Source organism: Salvelinus fontinalis, chromosome 26 (genome assembly GCF_029448725.1).
Source record: "Salvelinus fontinalis isolate EN_2023a chromosome 26, ASM2944872v1, whole genome shotgun sequence".
In the NCBI taxonomy this organism is placed as follows: Eukaryota; Metazoa; Chordata; class Actinopteri; order Salmoniformes; family Salmonidae; genus Salvelinus; species Salvelinus fontinalis.
This window is the reverse complement of record NC_074690.1, coordinates 25,565,978-25,588,821: the sequence shown is the minus strand read 5'-3', so window position 1 is coordinate 25,588,821 and position 22,844 is coordinate 25,565,978. Positions and strand designations below refer to the sequence as shown.

The window sequence follows — 22,844 nt, the reverse complement described above, 5'->3', positions numbered from 1 at the left end:
TCTCCCCTTCCCTCCTCTCCCCCAGTAACAGTGCCTTGACCTGGCTAGATGAGGTTGCTCATGGCTAGAGACAAAACATTATTATGTTGCTGATTACAAGGATGGCATACTGAGTCTGTTTTCCTACTTCTAGGAGGGGGAACAATCAAGTATATCATACAGGACAATTCAGTCCCAAGGGTTATGCATATAATTGGGATTTCAGTTATTTATTTATTAATTTATTTTTTAAAGATAGTTGAATACAAATAATCCTCATGTGTTTACACAATATAAATTGACAGTAGTTTTCAGTTAAAAGTGATGCCACTTGACATGTAGGCTCAGTGAATGGTATACGAATAGATATCTAAAATTGTTTCTTTTTTTCAAACAAACATGACGCAATGCTTGGATATGAGTTTTTAGTTGTATCTATAATTTTGTCTGCTAAACAAAAAATAGGTATATTTCAGACTTTGCTTGTGATATTTGAATTTCACCATCTACAAAGTAGTAGTCATCCTTCAGCTTACCCTGCTTATCTATTCTCCACTGTTAAGTGAATGCTTTCCTCACTCAGTCCCTCCCTCTTCCCCTCCTCTCTTTCTCTCTTCAGGAGAAGAGGATAAGCTCTCTGGATGCAGCCAACTCTCGGCTGATGAGTGCCCTGACACAGGTGAAGGAGCGCTATAGCATTCAGAATCTGCGCAACGGCCTCTCGCCAACCAACCCCACAAAACTGTCGATCACTGAGAACGGAGAGTTTAAAAACAGCAGCTGCTGATTGTTAGTCAGACACCATGATGGTGGTCACACTCTCTCTCCATGCACACAGGCCAAGGACCTGTCTCTCTCTTGACTGTACGTACTATACATCTACAAGGAATGTCTAGATATTAATGTATATAACTTATATCTTGTACTGGTTGTGTACAGAGATGATACTGGAAAGACTGGTCATTTGAAGACTGAAACAGGGGGATCAACTGTTGTCATAAAATAGTTAATTGGTGTTTTATAAATTACATTATTATTCCCATAATGCAGACAAATGCAGTTTCTCTAAGATATATATTGAGATATACATATCATAAAGTGGGTTTGTTTTAAATAAATAGCTAAAAGCACATAGTGAGCAATTATAGCTCTAAAAACATATTGTCATAATAGGAGTGGAAGGGCAAAATAAACCAAAAACAGTTTTATGCACACTGTTATTCAAACCCTACTTTTTTATATTTTTTAACTTCTGTTTATGTTGTCTTAAACTAGGGGTTGAATTGGTTTTGATTAGCTGATTTTGAGTATATTGACTGCTGCTTGCCCATTATTAGCTGAAACCATAGGTCTTTGAGTTCAGGTTCTTAAGGCCAACTGGATCTTCAAAAATGACTTGTCTCGCTCCACCACCTTGCCACAGAATAGCAAATTGTATTTATTTCTGTACCGCCTACTGTCAAGCCTTCAAGATCTCAAAAGAAGACTCTCATGACTTTGTACAATTTCATGTCAATAACTACTGTTTAAAAGAGTGTTGTCCCCCCTTCCCCTCATATGAACTGGTTTATGTAAATGTTTGCATATCTGTCCTTGTTGAATGTTGTGTAGAATAAAAGCTGCCTATAATTTTGTGGATATTTTGCAATTATATTAATTGTATATGGGTTGTAATTCAACTACAGTGCTAAAGCACATTTTTGTGGAGTTGTTACATAATTATCCCCTTTTATAAAGATTATTTGGTTGTTGTTACTTTGGAAGATGTGACTTAATTAGTGAACCACAGTTAGAACGGGGCATGCGGAACATACTTGTAAGCTTGATGAGAGGGTCTCAATGACAGATGGAAAGTGGCAGATCTATGCCTAGTCTCCCTAGGCAGATGGGTTGCCTCCCACATGAACAATGTTACAGCATAAACTGTGTGCTGTTGCTCTAGGTCTGGGATTTCCATAGACTAGAGCAGTGGCTCCCAACCTTTTTCAAAATAGTACGCAGCAGCATCTAGATATGTATGCAACAAATGTTCAACATTCACCTTCTGCTACCATTTCTGTCAAGCCGGCTACGCGTACAGTTTGACGTTTGACGCATACATTCGATAAATCCAAGGTATGCACTACACCGAATGCAATGCTGCATTTCATTGGAAATTATTGTAATTCTGGTTTTCCAAAATGCAATGACGCTGTCGGTGTGATGGAACTGTCAGTCTATGGTCAGATTAAACTTCTCAAGTACACGCTGTGGACAGGCCAAGTACACCCAGGGATCCTAGTACCCCTGGTTGGTAACCACTGGCCTAGAGTCAGGTGTCTGGGGAGATCTAGATAGCGGCCTACCGCCAGGGGGCGCTTGCAGTTTGGCTCCAGTGCGTCCTAGCCACGCATGCGCCGAAGGTCCAGGCCTGACCGTCTCAGTGCTATCATGTCTGCCGTCTGAATGGTTTGTATTTGAAAGCCGGCTCGTTTGAAAAAATATCTGGTGGAGGTCGAGTGGGTAAGATAAGCAAAGTGAAAGTTGTGTTTAGTGTATTTAGCTAGCTGGCCATAATTGCATTGCAACATTGGCTAGTACAGAACTGAAGATTGAGCTTCTAAACGAGCTAACGTTTGCCTTCTAACGTTAGCTAACGTAGCTACCTGAATTAGCTAGTAACTTTAGCTTGTATATCTTTCAGCTAACGTAAGCCAAGCCGAATATCTAGATTATTTGTTTTGTCTGACCTAGCTAACTGTGCATTACTTTTTAGATAACATTACGGCCAGTTGGGACTTGTAAAAGCCTCTAAAATATTGCATTTAGCCAGCGTCCACGCTCGTGTAGCTTTAGCTTGCCAATACAATAGCAGATCACTGCGTTAACGTTCGTCAACTAACTAAGAAGGGAAAAATGACCTAACTATCTACGCTAGCATCCTGAGCTTGGTTTTTCTGGTGTTTTCAGAGTTATTGAATCATTGATACAAGTCAGTTGCTCTGAATAAAGTCGATTAATCTCTGATCCCAACAGAGATATACAAATCCGCCATGGCGGACATCAAGAACTTCCTGTATGCTTGGTGTGGGAAAAAGAAACTAACACCCAGCTATGACATTCGAGCCGCTGGAAACAAAAACCGACAGAAGTTTCTGTGTGAGGTCAGTTGAATAATTTCAAATATGTCTATCTGCAAGCATCCGGTAAATAACAGAAGTAGCTTTATATATATAAAATATTTGTTATTCCTCTTCCAAGGTTCGTATTGAGGGATTCAACTACACTGGAATGGGAAACTCAACCAATAAGAAGGATGCCCAGGCAAATGCTGCTAGAGACTTTGTCAATTATCTTGTCCGAGTTGGAGAAATGAATGCAGCAGAAGTCCCAGCCCTTGGGGTCAGTTATAAAAATCTCGCCCAATAGGTTATCAATTTAACGTCACAGTGCAGAGCGATTCATTTGGCTGCTGGGGAACAAGGAGACCCACACCTCCGCTGAATTCATTGACAACTACTTGCCGTTTTCTATGGATTGTTAATTAAATAAATGTGAACTATTAGGTTATATTATCACCGCCTCTTGAAGAGCATAGTAAGAACTACACATTTCTGATTATTCCATGCAAAACAGTTGCGCATAGTGCTAAATATCATCAGTTATACTGCAAGTAACTACATACTTTTCATTATCAGTAAACTTCAATTGATCATGTATAATTCAGAAACGTGGGCATAGCCTCACGATGTCTCTCAATATTGGCAACCATTAATTGGATATTTCAGTCATATAAAATTACAGTGAACTATACCTGACAAGTAAGTGTGAGTGGTTTAGGTTAATTTCCCGTCCTTTGTGGGCGCTGCCTGTCAAGTATCAGAAGGGCACATTTGCTGTTGTACTGTTGGCTAATAATGTGTCCGTTGCAAGCTACCGGTAGAAACTTTGTACGGTTGGCTAAAAATAGTGGTAAGTATAACTAATGTACTTTTTCCTCCAACCAACGTAAGCCTATTTAGCAAAGGTAGCTAACATTACCCCCTTTTCACCATTTGTTTACTCACGATTGCTAGTGACAGACATGATAGGCTACATTTAAGTGATAATGCCTGGGAAGCTAGTGTTTGGAGGATGGATTGGCACGGGTGTTGTTAGAAAACCATGCCAATATATCCTCCCAAGCACCGGCTTCACTTTTATACAACGGGTTACCTACATATTCAAATAATGATTGCCATATTTTCATTTAAAACATTGTTTTGATGAATTTACTCATACTCTTTCATCCTTCAGCAAGATTTAATCCTGACACAAATCTAGGGTTGTTACCGAACCCGGCTGGTCGTTCTATCGGTTCGGTTGCCAGAGATGCAACCCAGTTGTTCAGTCTTTTTGAGCTGTATCTATGGACGCGACCTAGTCATTCGTTCTAAATGTTCCGTTACCATACTGGCTGGCAACGTTCTTATCCCTTGCTTGCTAGCTAGCCAACTGCGGCTAACTTAGGGTCATGTCAAACAGTGCAGCCAGAATAACAACAGTAGCTTTTTTAACATCATAGATTTAGCCGGTGGTAACTTCTGCAATAGACGCCGGCTGGAATGCGGTTTTAACCAATCAGCATTCAGGATTAGACCCACCTGTTTTATAATGATTGATGGACCCCGTCAAATTGACTAGCTAATAACATCACGTCAATATGGCTAGTTAACCAGCTAACTTTCAGAGGACTCAATGGCTAACGTTATATCCAAATATTGTTTGATTTGCTTGCCGTCTATAGTGGTGATGACAGAGGTCTGACTGACAACTTTGCCAGGAAGATGACTTGCCAATGTCAAGCTCTTTCCAAAAAAGCCTAGTCTTTGACTCGTTGTTTGCTTAGCTGCCGACATGCCAAATGGATAGGCGCGCTCTGCTTCTAGCTCCTACGCAACTTTGCAGCATTTCGTTTTTTGTTATTTACATATTAGCCCAGAAAGTTTTTGGGTGTGTTATTACATACAGACGGAAATAACTTTTGGATATCAGAGCGGCGGTAACTCACCAGCATTACGACCAGGAATACAACCTTCCCAAATTGGATCCTTTTATCGTACACCCCAAGGCAATTTAACTTATCCCAGAGGCTGCTCCAAGACGCCACCGGTGGAGAAGAGATATTCTGAGTTTATTTCTAGTCCAACTCCGAAGGCAGCATCCACCGCTTCCGAGTATATTACTCACTAATGTTCAGTCTCTGGACAATAAAATAGACAAGTTCAGGGCGAGGATCTCATTCCAGAGAGACATCAGGGACTGTAATATACTCTGTTTCATGGAATCATGGCTCTCCTGATATACTGTCCCCGTCCATACAGCCAGCTGGGTTCTCAATACATCGCGCAGACAGAAATTTATTTAACCTTTATTTAATTAGGCAAGTCAGTTAAGAACAAATTATTATTTACAATGACGGCCTACCCCTGCCAAACCTGGAAAACGCTGGGCCAATTGTGCGCCGCCCTATGGGACTCCCAATCACGGCCGGTGGTACAGAAACCCTGGAATCATACAGAAACTCAAGTCCTTTTGTTCACCCGACCTGGAATAACTCAATCAAATCCCGACCGTATTACCTCCCAAGAGATTTCTCTTCGGTTATAGTCACAGCCGTGTATATTCCCCCCAAAGCCGATCCCACGACGTCCCTCAAGGAACTACACTGGACTTTGTGCAAATTGGAAACCACATATCCACATATCACGCATTTATTGTAGCTGGTGATTTTAACAAAGCTAACGCTACGGAACAAAACGCTACGGAGGTTCTACCAACACATTGACTGTATTACCCGCGCTGCTAAAACTCTCGACCACTCCTACTCCAACTTCCGGAATCCCTCCCTTCGGCAAATCTGATCATGACTCCATTTTGCTCATCCCTTCCTATATATAGGCAGAAACTCAAAACTGGAAGTACCCGTGCTACAGACTATTCAACGCTGGTCTGACCAATCGAGATCCATGCTTCAAGATTATGATCATGTGGACTGGCATATGTTCCTGGTAGCTTCTGAGAATAACATTGACGTATACACGGACATGGTGACTGAGTTCATCAGGAAGTGTATAGCGGATGTTGTTCCCGTTGTGACTATTAAAACCTACCCAAATCAGAAACGGTGGATAGGTGGCAGACACCGGCGTCTTGCTCTCGGACAAGCTAAACACCTTCGCCCGCTTTTAGGATTACACAGGGCCGCTAACGCAGCTCCCGAGGTCTATGGGCTCTCGTTCTCCGTGACCTACGTTAGTAAGACATTTAAATGTGTTAACCCTCGTAAGGCTGCCGGCCTAGACGGCATCCCTAGCCGTGTCATCAGAGCATGCGCGGCAATCTCTCCCTATCCCAGTCTGCTGTCCCCACTTGCTTCAAGATGTCCACCATTGTTCCTGTATCCAAGAAAGCAAAGGTAACTGAACTAAATGACAATCACCCTGTATTACTCACTTCTGTCATCATGAAGTGCTTTGACAGGCTACTTAAGGATCATATCACCTCCACCTTACCTGACACCCTAGACCCACTTCAGTTTGCATACCGCCCCAATAGATCCACAGACGGTGCAATGGCACTGCCCTATCCCATCTGGACAAGAGGAATACCTGTGTAAGAATGCTGTTCATTGACTATGGCTCAGCCTTCAATGCCATAGTACAATGACGAGACAGCCTACAGGGAGGGGGTGGGCGCCCTGGCGGAGTGGTGCCAGGAAAATAACCTCTTCCTCAACGTCAACAAAATGAAGGAGCTGATCGTAGACTTCAGGAAACAGCAGAGCGAGCACGCCCCTATCCACGTTGACTGTGCCGCAGTGGAGAAGGTGAAAAGCTTCAAGTTCCTCGGTGTACACAACAACGACGATCTGAAATGGTCCACCCACACAGACAGTGTGGTGAAGAAGGCGCAACAGCATGTCTTCAACCTCAGGAGGCTGAAGAAATTCAGCTTGGCCCCTAAAACCCTCACAAACATCCATAAGGCAAGGTCAGTTTAAGTGCATCAAAGCTGGGACTGAAAGACTGAAAAACAGCTTTCTCAAGGCCATCAGACTGTTAAATAGCTATCACTAGCCGGCTACTATCCGGTTACTCAACCCTGCACCTTAGAGGCAGCTGCCCTGTATACATTGACATGGAATCACTGGTCACTTTAATAATGTTTACATATTGCTTTACTAATTTCCAGTATGTATATACTGTATTCTATTCTACTGTATTTTAGTCAATGCCACTCCGACATTGCTCGTTCTAATATTTATATTTTTAACTCCATTATTTTTCTTTAGATTTGTGTGTTTTGTTAATTGTTAGATATTACTGCACCGTTTGAGCTTGGAACACAAGCATTTCGCTACACCCACAATAGCATCTGCTAAATATGTGACCAATAAAATTTGATTTAAGTGACTCTCACTTATCTGAAATAACATGATCAATTGATGTTTACTGATTATGAAAAGCATGGAGTTATTTGCTGTATAACTCTAATCGAGCTAAAAGGATTAGTCTGAAATATGTAGCTAGCTAATTCTGACTGCTCCCCAAGAGGTGCTGATATTAACAAATGGTTCTAACATTTATTTAACAATCCCTTGAACAGCACATAGTTGTCAATGTTTTTACCAGAGCAAGGGATCTCCTTGCCAACCAGCAACCAAATTGAACACTGCACCATTTTTTACATTTTATTGATAACAAACCATACTTTTTAACATCCAAGATTAAACATTTGGTGATGGTCATGTTATTACGGTATTAAACATTATTTTCCTGTTAATAGGCAAGTGGACCTGACTTCAGTGTGCCTGACTGTGGAGGAGGGGGTGATGGAGGGAACGTTGGCTTTGGAAGTCTTCCTCCAAGTGGACCTATCCCTCCTCACCTGGTTGTGAAAGCTGAGCAAGGTACTTGGCTGACTTCATCAAATGCTTGTAGGTCTGTACACTGTCTATGTTCTGTTAACTACATTCCCATGGTGTCATAACTCATCTCGTTTAACTTTTGCATCAGGGAATGCACCTTCTGCGCCAGTCCCAGGTGTCACTGGTTTGGGATATTCGGGCGGTAGCGGCAATTATTCCGGAGGTGGCGCAAACAGCAATGCTCCGTGGGATCGTGGGGCCAATCTAAAGGACTACTACTCAAAGAGAGATGAGCAGGAGGCACAGGCGGTAGGACCTGTCAATTCACTATTTTTACGAGGCATTGTTTCATATCTATTAGCTATCTTTATGCTGAATTATAATTAATCTAAGAAATGCATTTGTAGTAATTCAGTCTTCTCGCATGCCTGATTTGAACCTTTGAAGTGTTTATTTTCCCCATCAAGACTCTGGAGTCTGAGGAGGTAGATCTGAACGCAGGACTCCATGGCAACTGGACTTTAGAGAACGCCAAGGCCCGTCTGAACCAGTTTTTCCAGAAGGAGAAGAATCAAACAGATTACAAATACAGCCAAGTTGGGCCTGACCACAACAGGTCAGGAGGATGGGGAAATATTTTGGCCTGGAAGTTGATCAGTTAGCCTGGTGGAACCAGCCTGAACTCTGGTAATGCAGCGACCAGGCTGGTTCCAATAGGAGATTTTCCATAGATTCATTTATATACTCGTTTATCAGGTATATTGCTCCAAAGCATCCATGACAAACCAAAGAGCCTTCCTTGCCTTGCCTGTAGACATACAGGTAACTGCCAAAATAAAGTGAACACGAGTAAATAAGGGATACAAAGTATATTGAAAGCAGGTAATTCCACACAGGTGTGGTTCCTGAATTACTTAAGCAATTAACATCCCATCATGCTTAGTGTCATGTTTTAAAAATGCCCAGTTGCCCATTATTTTGGCCACCATGGCAAGAAGAAGCAATCTCAGTGACTTTGGAAGAAGGGTCTCAAAGGAGCATAGGAGGTTTAAAGGGTGTTTGTATATCTTGGTCACCGGATCTCAACCCAATTGAACACTTATTTGAGATTCTTGGGCGCTGCCTGAGATGGCATTTTCCACCATCGCATCCCTCCGATAGAGTTCCATACGCTTGTAGAATCTATGCCAAGGCACATTGAAGCTGTTCTGTCGACTCCCATGCCCTATTAAGACACTTTATGTTGGTGTTTCCTTTATTTTGGCAGTTACCTGTACATTAGTTATGGGGACTGTATGTTTTTCTGCTGGACTTATATGGAGACAGAGCCCTCCTGGGTGTGCGGTTAACACCTGAGAGATCTCGGTTAACTTTTCTCAAGTCATTTTGGAGCTATTTATACCTCAACCATAGAGATCCTATAATCCCATAATTAATTATATGATCTCTGACCTCAACCAATACCTTACTAGTACAATATTGATCCTATTTTAATTTAACTGGACTCGGTCAGTAATTCTGAATGTGAATAGTAGTGGAGATGTGATGCCAGAATTCACAACCTACCTTGTCAAGACATGTGACATCCTTTAGGCTGCACTAAAGTTGTTATATGGTTGCATCCACAATGGGGGATGGAATGGGCAGATTATTGTGTGGTTTTGATTTCTGGTGTCACTTGTTCCACTAGGGATGGGGCAGTGGCTGGGGTGATAAAGTTGATTGTTGATTGAAGTCTGGCAGAAAAACATACTGGCTCCCCCAAGGGCAAGGGTTATCATCAGACTGGACAATAGGCTTCTCAAGCTCAGAGGTCAGTTGGTCCAATGATTGATACATGTTTTATCTACTGTAAAAACACGAGTTACACATTATTCAGATTTTTCATAAAGTGAATTAGGCTTAGTAACATTATGGATGATAGTGTTTTTTTGCTTCTACTTCAGGAGCTTTATTGCTGAGATGCAGTTATTTGTAAGACAGCTTGGTAGAAGTAAGTACAAACTTTTCATTGAATGCAAACTGAATTGTCTATCAGATGTAAAATGCTTTGTTTACGTTTTTGAACCTGAGTCAGAAATATTAGATTTTTCCAAGTTCAGGAGATAATGTGAACACTGACAACCTAGTTTAGTAGCTTTCTGGATACAACAAATATGTGACTTCAGAATAAGAAAGACATTTTCATTTGTTTTGTAGAGATAATTGCCCGTGAGCATGGCTCTAACAAGAAGCTTGCGGCCCAGTCCTCTGCGCTGTCTATTGTCCGTCAACTTTACCACCTGGGTGTCATTGAGCCTTATTCTGGTGTCACTAAGAAGAAAGAGGGGGAAATTGTAAGTAACGTGTTTTACTGCTGATAAAATATTTGGAGTTATTACATTGATTTATTAATGACATGGTCTTAATGTTTTATGTTTTGTTTGTTCACCTTATTTTATATGTCTCAAGGTTAGAACTAAGTATGCAGCAAGCCTTTTTAACTTACAGTTGAACCTTGGTGTCTTCACAGTTGGAAGCTTTTGAGGTGAATGTGGTGGATGATCTGCAACATCAGCTGCAGAGTATGGCCCAAGAACTGGGTGTTGCAATTCCACCTCCAGTAAGTCTCATTTATATGATGACATTTATTAACCTTTATACAGTTTCAATTAGTGTCTGTCCTGTTACACAGAAAAGCAAAGAAAAGTACTTTTTGTGATTTAATATGAGGATTATGAGTAAAACCTTTTTCCTGTCCCCAGCCACCTGATCCAAGTACTCCAGTGTCTTTGGTCCAAGGGAAGATGGCTGTGTTTGAGCCCTCCCAGAAACAGAGCATGGCCGGGGTGGTGCCCTGGTCCCCTCCGCAAGTCAACTGGAACCCCTGGACCAGCAGCAATATTGACGATGGACCACTAGCATTTGTGAGTCAAAGACTTGTTTCTAGCTGTAGATTTACTAAAAGAAATGCAACAACATATCTGTGTTTTCTACTGTTATTCTCTTCATAATCTGACCTTTCTCAAAACTAAAGCAGTCTATTTTGTCATGGTTGCCCGTCCATCCTATCTAAAAGTATAATTTACGTATCCCCGTAGTGCACCCCAGAGCAAATCAGCACTGACCTCCACCATGAGCTGACTTATCAATTGGAACAAGATCAAAGCCTACAGAAGGTATGTTGTTGCCCTCACTTTACTGCGATTGAGTTATTCCTAATGAAAACGGGACACACCCTGTTTTGGAGGATTTTCACATTTTATCCTTAGAATGGCTCTTTGGAAGTAGAGTTGTTGACACGTATTTGATATTTGTATCTTAAAGCATAATTGAGAAATAATGAATTGAATTTGGAATATTTGTACATTTTGTCTGTACCCAGGCCTCCTTTAAGACTCCATAATGTTTCATATATGTAGGTGCTACAAAGCAAAAATTGGTGTCATATGAAGCTTTACCGCTTGCCCTGTAATATAAGTATTTAGATTTACAAAAAACAATTTGCATTTAAATGTGCAATATGTCGAAATCGCTCTGCCATTTCCTGGTTGCTAAAATGCTAATAGTTTGCGTAATTTCAGTTTGTGACAAAACAAGCAATATATTGTAGAGAATCGTTGTACCATCTAAACCGGAGAAATGTCTTTTCAATAACCAAAAATATTGTATTTTTGGCTTGTTTGAAGCTGGTGTACAAAATCGAAAGAAAAAGATGCAAAAACTAAACTTAAGAATGGGAGAGAGCGAACATAGAACAGATCACCCGCTTCTTAGATTGGCTTTCAACCAGAATTACAGATCCACAACTCGCATATCTATATGAATTTGGTCGGATCGCCCAAAAAGGTAAGTATTCAGACCCCTTTACTTTTCCCACATTTTGTTACGTTACAGCCTTATTCTAAAATGAATTAAATCAATAAAAATCCTTAGCAATCTACACACAATACCCCGTAATGACAAAGCGAAAACAGGTTTTTAGAAATGTTTACAAATTTGTAAAAAAAAATAATAATAATGAAAAACTATACCTTATTTACATAAGTATTAGGACCCTTTGCTCTGAGACTCAAAATTGAGCTCAGGTGCATCCTGTTGTCATTGATCATCCTCAATGTTTCTACAACTTGATTGGTGTCACCTGTGGTAAATTCAATTGATTGGACATGATTTGGAAAGGCACACACCTATCAATAGAAGGTCCCACAGTTGACAGTGCATGTCAGAGCAAAAACCAAGCCATGAGGTCGAAGGAATTGTCCGTAGAACTCCGAGACACGATTGTGTCAAGGCACAGATCTGGGGAAGGGTACAAAAACATTGGCTAGCATTGAATGTCCCCAGGAACACAGTAGCCTCCATTCTTAAATGGAAGAAGTTTGTAACCACCAAGACTCTTCCTAGAGCTGGTCACATGGCCAAACTGAGTAGTCAGGGGAGAAGGGCCTTGGTAAGGGAGGTGACCAAGAACCTGATGGTCACTCTGACAGAGTTCCTCTGTGGAGATGGGAGAACCTTCCAGAAGGACAACCATTCCTGCAGCACTACACCAATCAGACCTTTATTGTAGAGTGGCCAGACGGAAGCCACTCCTCAGTAAAAGGCAAATGAAAACCCACTTGGAGTTTGCCTAAAGGCACCTGAAGATTCTCAGACCATGAGAGACAAGATTCTCTGGTCTGATTGAACTCTTTGGCTTGAATGCCAAGCGTCACGTCTGGAGGGAACATGGCACCTTCCCTATGGTGAAGCATGGTGGTGGCAGCATCATGTTGTGGGGATTTATTTCAGCGGCCTGGGACTGGGAGACTAGTCAGGAACGAGGGAAAGATGAACGGAGCAAGATCCTTGATGAAAACCTGCACCAAGAGCGCTCAGGACCTCTGACTGGGACGAAGGTTCACCTTCCAAAAGGGCAACGACCCTAAGCACACAGCCAAGACAATGCAGGAGTGGCTTCGGGACAAGAGTCTGAATGTCCTTGAGTGGCCCGGCCAGAGCCCGGACTTGAACCCAATCTAACATCTCTGGAGAGACCTGAAAATAGCTGTGCAGCAACGCTCCCCATCCAACCTGACAGAGCTTGAGAGGATCTGCAGAGAAGGGGGGAAACTCCCCAAATACAGATGTGCCAAGCTTGTAACGTCATACCCAAGAAGATTTGAGGCTGTTATCGTTGCCAAAGGTGCTTCAACAAAGTGCTGAGTAAATGGTCTAAATACTTATGTAAATGTGATTTCTTTTATAATTTTTTAAAAATATATAAATTAGCAAAAATGTCTAAACCTAATTTTGCTTTGTCATTATGGGGTATGATGACAGGAAAAAACAATGTAATAATTTTTAGAATAAGGCTGTACCCTAGCAAAATGTGGAACAAGTAAGGGGTCTGAATACTTTCCGAATGCACTGTACCTATTGCAGCTTTAATTTATGAATATTGAAAAATAAAACATGAATATTGAAAATATACCATTTCTGATTGGGCTAATTGTTCAATATATTCTTGAGCATACTATATTCTACTGGCATATCAAAGTTCCAGAGTGGGATCTCTGATACTTTTAGAGTTATGATCCAATTAGTAAACATTGCCAACAAAGTTAATGTGAAAATGGATTCAAAATGTTCACCCTTTGCTGGTGATATGCAGGATGTAGGCTGATACAAGTAATATGAGGGGTGTGATTGGTTGCATTGCCTACTATGCCAGTTTCTCTGTATACAATTGGCCATAACATTAAAACTATCAGAGATCCTGCTCTGGTACTTTGATATGCCAATAGTCTTAACGGAGGCGGCCTGTGCAAGGCCAAAATGTCACAAATATTCCAACTTCAATTAATAATGTATTAATATGCTTTTAGATAAATTCTAAAATATATGTAAACAATCCTTCCTTCAAATGACCATTCTATGGATCAAATCAGAAACATTTTGGAATTTTTTGGTCTGGTTTTGTGAGGAATCACTCAATTATCTTGAGTTAGTGTTAAATTATGTCCTGTTATCAGTCCCTCCAGGATTCCTGGTTTCTGTGATCACATGTTTTTGTGCCAAATCAACTGTTCCCCGCATATTATGCGAGAGCTTGCAAATTTGACCATTCACCACACTTTTTCCTCAAAACAGTCATATCATCGCAATATTATCACATAAAACTGACCCACCACCGCAGTGCAAAAAGAGGGCTCACAATTTCAACATTTTCCCCATATGGTTCAATCAAGCCACATATCAACAAACCTTTACCCACATCGGCACATTTTTGTGACAAATATGGACAATCATTGTATATTGCTATGCAAAATATCAGAATTTTGCATGGGACTGTGTTATGTCTGACTGACATGCAAAAAAACGTCTCCTAGGTCATTGGGGAGCGAGATGGGCTTCCAGTGAAGAAATTTGAGGAGGAGATAATGACTGCCGTTCAGGGCAGCTCAGTGGTGATCATTCGAGGGGCGACCGGCTGTGGCAAAACCACCCAGGTTCCTCAGTACATCCTGGATCAGTTCATCAAGAGTGGGAGGGCGTCCGAGTGTAACATTATTGTAACCCAGGTAAGACTCGAAATTAAACATTCATGTATTTGAATATGTTCCTTGCTTGTGATGGGATAATGCCTTTGTTGTCCAATTGGGAAATGTTTGTGGCATTGTGTAAACATTAAGACATTACAGACAAACACAGGTCTAGGACATGGACTGTTACATACAAGATAAATAGAATATTAAAGTGCAGATATCTGAATGACTGCTATTTCACAGTAACCCCTTCCCTTCTTTGTCAGCCCCGGCGTATCAGTGCAGTGTCTGTGGCAGAGCGTGTTTCCTACGAGAGAGGAGAGGATGTCGGTAAGAGCTGTGGGTACAGCGTCCGCTTTGAATCCATCCTTCCACGACCCCATGCCAGCATCATGTTCTGCACTGTTGGTAAGGGTCTCTTATTTTCATTTGTTATTCATACTTTAGGTGTTTTATGTAGCTAATACAACTGGTGTTGAGAATAGCTCGGGTTAAGAATAGCAGAAGACACATGCAATTATATGAATACTATATAGCATAATTTGGTGTATTTCTCTATTTCCAGGTGTGTTACTGCGGAAGCTGGAAGCAGGTATTCGCGGGATCAGCCATGTGATTGTGGATGAAATCCACGAGAGAGACATCAATGTACGTATATCTGACGACCCCCCCAACAAATTGTAATCCTTAGGGGTAATCCTTAGGGGTACAGATTGAGCCTAGTTCTGGACTAAAAAGTACTCTCAATTGAGAATGGTTTGTAGTCCAGGACTAGGCTTAATCTGTGTCTGGGAAATCAGCCCTCGGTGTACTAAAGTAAGTAATGTTTACTTTTTGCTCTTGCCAGACTGACTTCCTCATGGTGGTGCTGAGGGACGTGGTCCAGACCTACCCAGAGGTCCGCATCATCCTCATGTCTGCCACCATCGACACCACCATGTTCAGAGAGTACTTCTTCAACTGCCCTGTCATCGAGGTGTTTGGCCGCACATTCCCAGTACAAGGTAAGAGCTCAGTCGAATGGAGCTCGCAAACTTTCTTAAATCATCTAACCTTCATATCGTTCAGTTTATGGGTTTGTAATGGATAGCTATGGGTTGTATCTTTTCCAGAGTACTTTTTGGAAGATTGCATTCAGATGACACATTTCATTCCACCTCCGAGTGATAGAAAGAGGAAGGACAAGGATGAGGACGGAGGAGATGAAGAGGTATGGGATAGTACTTTGTCGGTCATAAGCACAGAGAACCATTTAATTTAACCACTGTTTGTTCTACGGAAGTGTGTTCAATGTGTATGTTTCTTCCTCTTGTTTGTCACAGGCCAACTGTAATGTGATATGTGGGCCAGAGTACACCCCAGAGACTAAGCGCTCCATGGCCCAGATGAATGAGAAGGAGACTCCCTTTGAGCTGGTGGAGGCCCTGCTGAAGTACATCGAGACCCTCCAGGTTGCCGGGGCCGTGCTTATCTTCCTGCCCGGCTGGAACCTCATCTACTCCATGCAGAAACACCTGGAGATGAACCCACACTTTGGTGTGTGGTCTCAATACTAATCACTGGTTCTCCCATAGAAAAACTGTTGGTCAAAGTATTTGGATTGATGTCAACAAATGCATTGTTTTCATTTTAGTCCCAAATCACCCAAGTTTCTGCCATAGAAATGCTGTTGATTGTAATGACACCAGTAAATTGACTTGTTGTTAATTTTGTTTCACCCAGGGCGTCAACGGTACCTGATTCTGCCTCTCCACTCTCAGATCCCCAGAGAGGAGCAGAGGAGGGTATTTGAGCCTGTGCCTGAAAACATCACCAAGGTCAGTCAGGCAGGGTCTTAAGGTTTTTCCTGTAAAGTTTTAATGATTTATCTGTTATCGTTATTTTTGTTATTTATATTTTATCCTTTTCAGGTGATCTTGTCAACAAACATTGCAGAGACCAGTATTACCATCAATGATGTAGTATATGTCATCGACTCTTGCAAGTAAGTTTCTCACTTGATATACTGTACTTTAAATTATCTGTTTTAGTTACATTAATTATCATTGCATGGGAGTGTAACTACTAATGTCCACCAATTATTTTGTGTTTTCTCTAAGGCAGAAAGTGAAACTGTTCACGTCTCACAACAACATGACCAACTACGCCACGGTCTGGGGCTCCAAGACCAACCTGGAGCAGAGGAAGGGTCGCGCCGGCCGCGTCCGGGCTGGCTTCTGCTTTCATCTGTGTAGCAGAGCACGCTTCGACAAGTAAGTCTTTGGGCCCCGTTGCATAAAAATCTTAAAGGTGCAATATGCAGAAATCGCTCTGCCATTTCCTGGTTGTTAAAATTCTAATATTTAGCCTAATTTCAGTCAGTGACAAAACCAGTGTAGAGAATCATTGTCTTAAACCGCTGTGAAATATATTTTCTATAACCAAAAATATTGTATTTTCAGCTGTTTGAAGCTGGTGTACAAAGCCAAAAGTAAAAGACGCAAGAACAAGCCTTAAGAACGGGAAACATAGAAATATTTCACATAGAACATATCTACCGCTTCTTAAACTTGCTTTCGATGAGAATGACAAATCTATAACTCACTTTTCTATGTGTGTTTGCTTGAGTCTTCTTGGTTATAAAGCTACAAGCTTGGCACACCTGTATTTGATTTTTATATTTGAGTAGTTTCTCTCATTCTTCTCAGCAGATCCTCTCAAGCTCTGTCAGGTTGGATAGGGAGTGACGCCGCACAGCTATTTTCAGGTCTCTCCAGAGATGTTTGGTCGGGTTCAAGTCTGGTCAAGGACATTCAGACACTTGTCCCGAAGCCACTCCTGCATTGTCTTGGCTTTGTGCTTAGGGTCATTGTCCTGTTGAAAGGTGAACCTTCGTCCCAGTCGGAGGTCCTGAGCGCTCTGGTGCAGGTTTTCATCAAGGATCTCTCTGTACTTTGCTCTGTTCATCTTTCCCTTGTTCCTGACTAGTCTCCCAGGCCTTGCCGCTGAAAATCATCACAGCATGATGCTGCCACCACCATGCTTCACCGTAGGGATGGTGCCAGGTTTCCACCAGACGTGACGCTTGGCATTCTGGCCAAAGAGTTCAATCTTGGTTTCTTCAGACCAGAGAATCTTGTTTCTCATGGTCTGAGAGTCTTTAGGTGCCTTTTGGCAAGCTCCAAGCGGGCTGTCATGTGCCTTTTACTGAGGAGGGGCTTCTGTCTGGGCACTCTACCATAAAGGCCTGATTGGTGGAGAGCTGCAGAGATGGTTGTCCTTCTGGAGGGTTCTCCCATCTCCACAGAGGAACTTTAGAGCTCTGTCATAGTGACCATTCTTGGTCACCTCCCTGACAAAGGCCCTTCTCCCCCGATTGCTCAGTTTGGCCCGGCGGCCAGCTGTAGGAGGTGTCTTGGTGGTTCTAAGCTTTTTTTATTTAAGAATGATGGAGGCCACTGTGTTCTTGGACCTTCAAAACTGCAGACATTTTTTTGTACCCTTCAGATCTATGCCTCAACACAATCGTGTCTCTGAGATCTATGGTCAATTCCTTTGACCCCCTTGGCTTGGTTTTTATCTGACATGCACTGTCAACTGTGGGACCTTAGACAGGTGTGTGCCTTTCCAAATCATGTCCAATCAATTGAATTTACCACAGGTGGACACCAATCAAATTGTAGAAACACCTCAAGGATGATCAATGGAAACAGGATGCACCAGAGCTCAATTTTGAGTCTCATAGCAAAGGGTCTGAATACTTAGGTACTTTAGGTATTTCCTAAAAAAATAAATTATAATAAATATTAGCAACAATATCTAAGAACCTGTTTTCGCTTTGTCATTATGCTGTATTGTGAGTAGATTGATGAGGAAATGTTTTTATTTAATCAATTTTAGAATACGGCTGAAACGTAACAAAATGTGGAAAAAGTCATGGGGTCTGAATACTTTCCGAAGGCACTGGGTCTTTACATAAGCACAACAGGACTGCAAGAAACAGCTCGGAATGTCTGACTGAAGTACGACACATATGTACCTTTTGTTTTTAAATTACTCGCGTTTTGAATTTTTTTGAAAATGCAGAACATAATTGTTTCGTTGCGGTACAATCAGCCAAATGTGGGACTCTACCGCACAATTCGGGACATGTGGTCACCCAAACTGTATAGCCTCAAAACATGGTTAAAACTATAATGTCCATGAATTTGAGTGTGCTTACATTTCTCCAGGCCCATCCCTCAGCTTTTTACCAAAACACCGGTGGTGTGGTGGTTTGTTTCAATTCGTATTCTAGATTGAACTTTGTCACTTAATTTAAGGGGGAAATTAACTAAAGATATTTAATGCAACTGGGCCCTGAACTCAACCCTCATTAGCGTTGAAGAGATGCCAAACTTCTGAACCCATATTCAAAAAGCTGAGTGCTGATCTCGGATCAGGTCCCTGTGTCCGTGTAATTTTAAGAATTATGATACAAAAGGCAAAACTGGTCTTAGATCAACACTACTATTCTGAGATGCTATATGAATATAAACAATTTTTTCACTCTTACCCTTTTATGTCAAAACTGAGTTTGATTTAAATTCCACAAGTGATGAATGTGTGCTTCTGTTTCTACCCTTTTCTTCATCCCAGACTGGAGACCCATATGACCCCTGAGATATTCCGTACTCCTCTCCACGAGGTAGCCCTGAGCATCAAGCTGCTGAGACTAGGAGCCATTGGCCATTTCCTTTCCAAGGCCATCGAGCCCCCTCCCCTGGACGCGGTTATAGAGGCAGAACACACACTGAGAGGTTAGACGTTTTTAGCTTTGACCTTAACAGATTTGTTTTGTCCTCTAGTGTTCTAGTAAACATTACCAACCACCTTAAATAGGGTTGGCATTTACAATTCCTTGATATATTTCACTAGAACTGGATGCATTGGACACAAACGACGAGTTGACTCCGCTTGGTCGGATCCTTGCAAAGCTTCCAATCGAGCCGCGTCTGGGGAAGATGATGATTATGGGCTGCATATTCAAGTGAGTGCTGCATCAGAAATCATGCATGCATTTTGTAAAATCCTTCCCTAAATTACTATCCTTAAGATACTGTTCCATATTGACTCATCTCTATACACAGTTTCATATTTCCAACTAGAAATGGTGCTTTCTTTGCTCTGCTTTCTAGTGTTGGAGATGCGGTGTGCACGATCTCAGCAGCCTCCTGCTTCCCAGAGCCCTTCATCAATGATGGCAAGCGCTTGGGCTATGTGCACCGCAACTTTGCTGGCACCCGCTTCTCAGACCACGTGGCCCTTCTGTCAGTCTTCCAGGCTTGGGACGATGTGAGGTGAGTCCAGGCTTCATAGAAACATGCAACATGTACATCTAGGGGCGGCAGGTAGCCAAGTGGTTAGAGCATTGGGCCAGTAACCGAAAGGTTGCAAGATCGAATCCCTGAGCTGACAAGGTAAAAATCTGTCATTCTGCCCCTGAAAAAGGCAGTGAACCCACTGTTCTTAGGCCATCATTAAAAATTTAAAAAAAATCTTACCTGACTTGCCTAGTTAAATGAAGGTTACAAAAATATATATATAATAATTAAAAACAAACAATCCTCTCTCATGGATTACAATTAAACAGATGCAACTGATAATTGTGTTTGATACGATTGCAGACAGAACACTAATGCCATTCATTGCAGTAGGAAGACGTGTCAGCTGAATTACCCATTTTTGGGGGGGATACAATCCTATTCCTTCTCAATACCTGGCAAATGAAGGTTGTGACGGTCTTTTTTTATTGTAGAATGGGAGGTGAGGATGCAGAGTCCAGATTCTGTGAACACAAGAGGCTCAACATGTCCACACTGAGGATGACCTGGGAGGCCAAAGTGCAGCTGAAGGAGATCCTCATCAACTCTGGCTTCCCTGAGGGTAATTTTTTTTGCTGCATCTCAAATTACACTATTTCCCCTATATCCCTATATCAAAAGTAGTGCACATTATTGGGAATAGGGCAGTGGTGTAAAGTACTTAAGTAAAAATATTTTAAAGTGCTACTTAAGTAGTTTTTTGGGGTATCTGTACTTTACCATTTATATTTTTGAATAATTTTACTCCACTACTTCCTTAAGAAAATATAGTACTTTTTACTCCAATCTGTTACCCTGACACCCAAAAATACTTGTTATAGTTTGAATGCTTAGTAAGACAGGAAACTAGCCCAATTCACGCACTTAAGAGAACATCTCTACTGCCTCTGATCGGGGGGGGACTCAATAAAAACACATGCTTTGTTTGTAAATTATGTCTGAGTGTTGGAGTGTGCCCCTGGCTATCCAAGTTGTGCTGACTTGTTTGCTTAATATACGGAATTTTAAATTATTTATACAATGCTTTTGATACTTTAGTGTATATTTTAGAAATTGCATTTTACTTTTGATACTTAAGTATATTTAAAACCAAATATTTTTACTCAAGTAGTATTTTACTGTGTGACTTTTACTTGAGTTGTTTTCTATGACAATTGGGTACTTTTTCCACCACTGGAATAGGGTGCCATTTGAGACGCACTCCATGTGAACAACCCAATAGTATTGCAGTGTTGGCATAATATACAATCACGCCTGAAATTGTTTAAAAATGTTTTTGGTGTTTTCATTAGAGTGCTTGATGACACAGATGTTCAATAACGTTGGACCCGACAACAACCTTGACGTGGTCATCTCTCTCCTGACATACGGCTCCTATCCCAACGTGTGCTACCACAAGGAGAAGAGGAAGATTCTCACCACTGAGGGGCGCAATGCCCTCATCCACAAATGCTCTGTCAACTGCCCCTTCAGCAGCCAGGACATGACCTACCCATCACCGTTCTTCGTCTTTAGCGAAAAGGTAGGATCTCAAATTTAGAGGTCAATAACTACATCATATGAATATACTGGTGTATCGTAGGTTGTATACCCTTTTTTTCTTGTTGTGTGAGCTAAAAGGGTCAATGTTCAGATATAAAAAATCATTATCAAATTGGTGTACAAGCTGCAAGCAACCAAATGTATTATTTTTTTATTTCCACCAGATCCGGACTCGAGCCATCTCAGCCAAAGGAATGACACTAGTCAGCCCACTCCAGCTGATCTTGTTTGCCTCCAAGAAAATCACATCAAACGGGGAAATCGTTGAACTGGATGATTGGTGAGTGTAGCTACTATCTTTTAAAGTGGTGCAATAGTAGAAATGTATGGGTTTTTTTCTGCCTATATACCTATGCTACTAAAAAGGGGGTTAGATTGAGCATGAGATCAAGCCACTGTTTGTATTCACAGGATCAAACTGAAGATACCGCATAACGTGGCTGGCTGCATAGCTGCTTTGAGGGCTGGAATGGAGGCACTTGTTGTGGAAGTCACCAAAGACCCTGAGTACATCAAACAGCTGGATCCCACAAACGAGCGCATGCTCAACATCATCCGTCAAATCTCCAAGCCATCCGCAGCTGGGCTTAACCTCATGGTCAACAATAAACGGTAAGATAAACATGTGATTAGACATCTCCGCTCTGGGGGGGGTAGGAACATTTAGGATACATCCCAAATGGCACCCTATTCCCTGAATAGTGCGCTGCTTTTGACCAGGGCCCTGGAAGCCATAGTTTGCTGAACATCAACAAACATGACATACCTTACATACTTGTAGTAGTGAAGCCATGTAGTGGTAATAATGGATTAGTTTATTCTGTGTAGATCATCAACATTTGTGCACAGTAATCCACTCCACTGGGTAATAGGACAGCATTGTGTTTTGAATACCAAATACAGCTGGTTTACATGTCTTGTCCTTATCAGTTTTGGAGATGGTCCACGTCCTCCCAAGATGGGCAGGTTTGACGGAGGCGGTGGTGGAGGGTACCAGGGAGGAGGCGGTGGAGGATACAGGGGAGGAGGTTACAGAGGCGGTGGAGGATACCAGGGCGGCGGCGGATACAGGGGCGGAGGTTACAGAGGTGGTGGTGGTTATGGAGGGGGGAACAGGGGTGGGGGTGGTTATGGAGGCGGAAACAGGGGTGGTGGTGGTTATGGAGGCGGGAACAGGGGTGGTGAATACAGAGGGGGCCAGGGATATTAGGGCATTTGAAGGTTAGCTTTTTAGATGTTGTTCATTACAATTCATAATATGACGTTTGAGTGTTATGTTAGAAGCGTGTCTATGTAAGGATATTTTAGTTTTGCCTTTTGTGACCCTCCCTGAAATCAAGGTTATCTCCTGGTATTAAGCATCAAAAAACAAATAGTAATTTGTTGGAGTTTGGTTAATGGAAATTTCCAAAAGTATTTCATGTCATGAGCCTAATTTTGTCAGTGATATACAACTCAAGTATGTTTCCTGTCATTACTAAGTAAAAAATTCAATAAAATACATTTTTTCCAACACTGACAGATTTCCTTAGCAGTTCCTTTGTAAAGTTACAATAAGGAGCACAACTCATTTTGAATAACACA

The 22,844-nt window shown here is 41.7% G+C and overlaps 2 protein-coding genes across 9 annotated transcripts in view; both read left to right on the top strand.

Annotated features, from left to right (window-relative positions):
- The window catches only part of LOC129824007 (ras GTPase-activating protein nGAP-like), a 106,459-nt gene extending 104,847 nt beyond the window's left edge, over window positions 1-1,612 (top strand). For all 6 annotated transcript variants that reach the window (XM_055883255.1, XM_055883254.1, XM_055883253.1 and 3 more), the window contains one exon: window positions 599-1,612. In XM_055883255.1, coding sequence (XP_055739230.1) covers window positions 599-766 — 168 coding nt within the window. In that variant the 3' untranslated portion in view covers window positions 767-1,612. The remainder of the gene's footprint in view (window positions 1-598) is intronic.
- A 736-nt stretch (window positions 1,613-2,348) lies between these two features.
- dhx9 (DEAH (Asp-Glu-Ala-His) box helicase 9) lies at window positions 2,349-22,779 on the top strand. Of its 3 annotated transcripts, none has more exons than XM_055883251.1 (28): window positions 2,349-2,427; window positions 2,995-3,122; window positions 3,220-3,360; window positions 7,786-7,909; window positions 8,016-8,176; window positions 8,335-8,483; window positions 9,814-9,860; window positions 10,067-10,203; window positions 10,380-10,469; window positions 10,612-10,773; window positions 10,948-11,025; window positions 14,221-14,412; window positions 14,643-14,784; window positions 14,942-15,024; window positions 15,224-15,380; window positions 15,489-15,586; window positions 15,699-15,912; window positions 16,099-16,193; window positions 16,287-16,360; window positions 16,476-16,628; window positions 18,994-19,154; window positions 19,273-19,384; window positions 19,533-19,694; window positions 20,153-20,280; window positions 21,011-21,240; window positions 21,425-21,540; window positions 21,672-21,872; window positions 22,191-22,779. In XM_055883251.1, the coding sequence occupies exons 2-28, from the start codon at window positions 3,012-3,014 to the stop codon at window positions 22,468-22,470; spliced, it is 3,798 nt and encodes a 1,265-aa protein (XP_055739226.1). In that variant the 5' UTR covers window positions 2,349-2,427; window positions 2,995-3,011; the 3' UTR covers window positions 22,471-22,779. The 3 variants fall into 3 exon arrangements, with proteins under 3 accessions (XP_055739226.1, XP_055739225.1, XP_055739227.1); XM_055883250.1 differs by having other exon boundaries at window positions 2,372-2,481; XM_055883252.1 differs by lacking the exons at window positions 2,349-2,427; window positions 2,995-3,122; window positions 3,220-3,360; ... (1 more) ...; window positions 8,016-8,176; window positions 8,335-8,483 and adding an exon at window positions 9,591-9,680.
- The last annotated feature ends 65 nt before the right edge of the window (window positions 22,780-22,844 follow it).

Bases quoted from the DNA above. Each gene is read 5' to 3' on its own strand.
- dhx9 (XM_055883251.1), top strand. From the start codon at position 3,012: ATGGCGGACATCAAGAACTTCCTGTATGCTTGGTGTGGGAAAAAGAAA. The intron at 8,484-9,813 runs GTCAGGAGGATG...CTTCTACTTCAG, and splicing joins GTTGGGCCTGACCACAACAG to GAGCTTTATTGCTGAGATGC. The intron at 21,873-22,190 runs GTAAGATAAACA...TGTCCTTATCAG, and splicing joins CTCATGGTCAACAATAAACG to TTTTGGAGATGGTCCACGTC.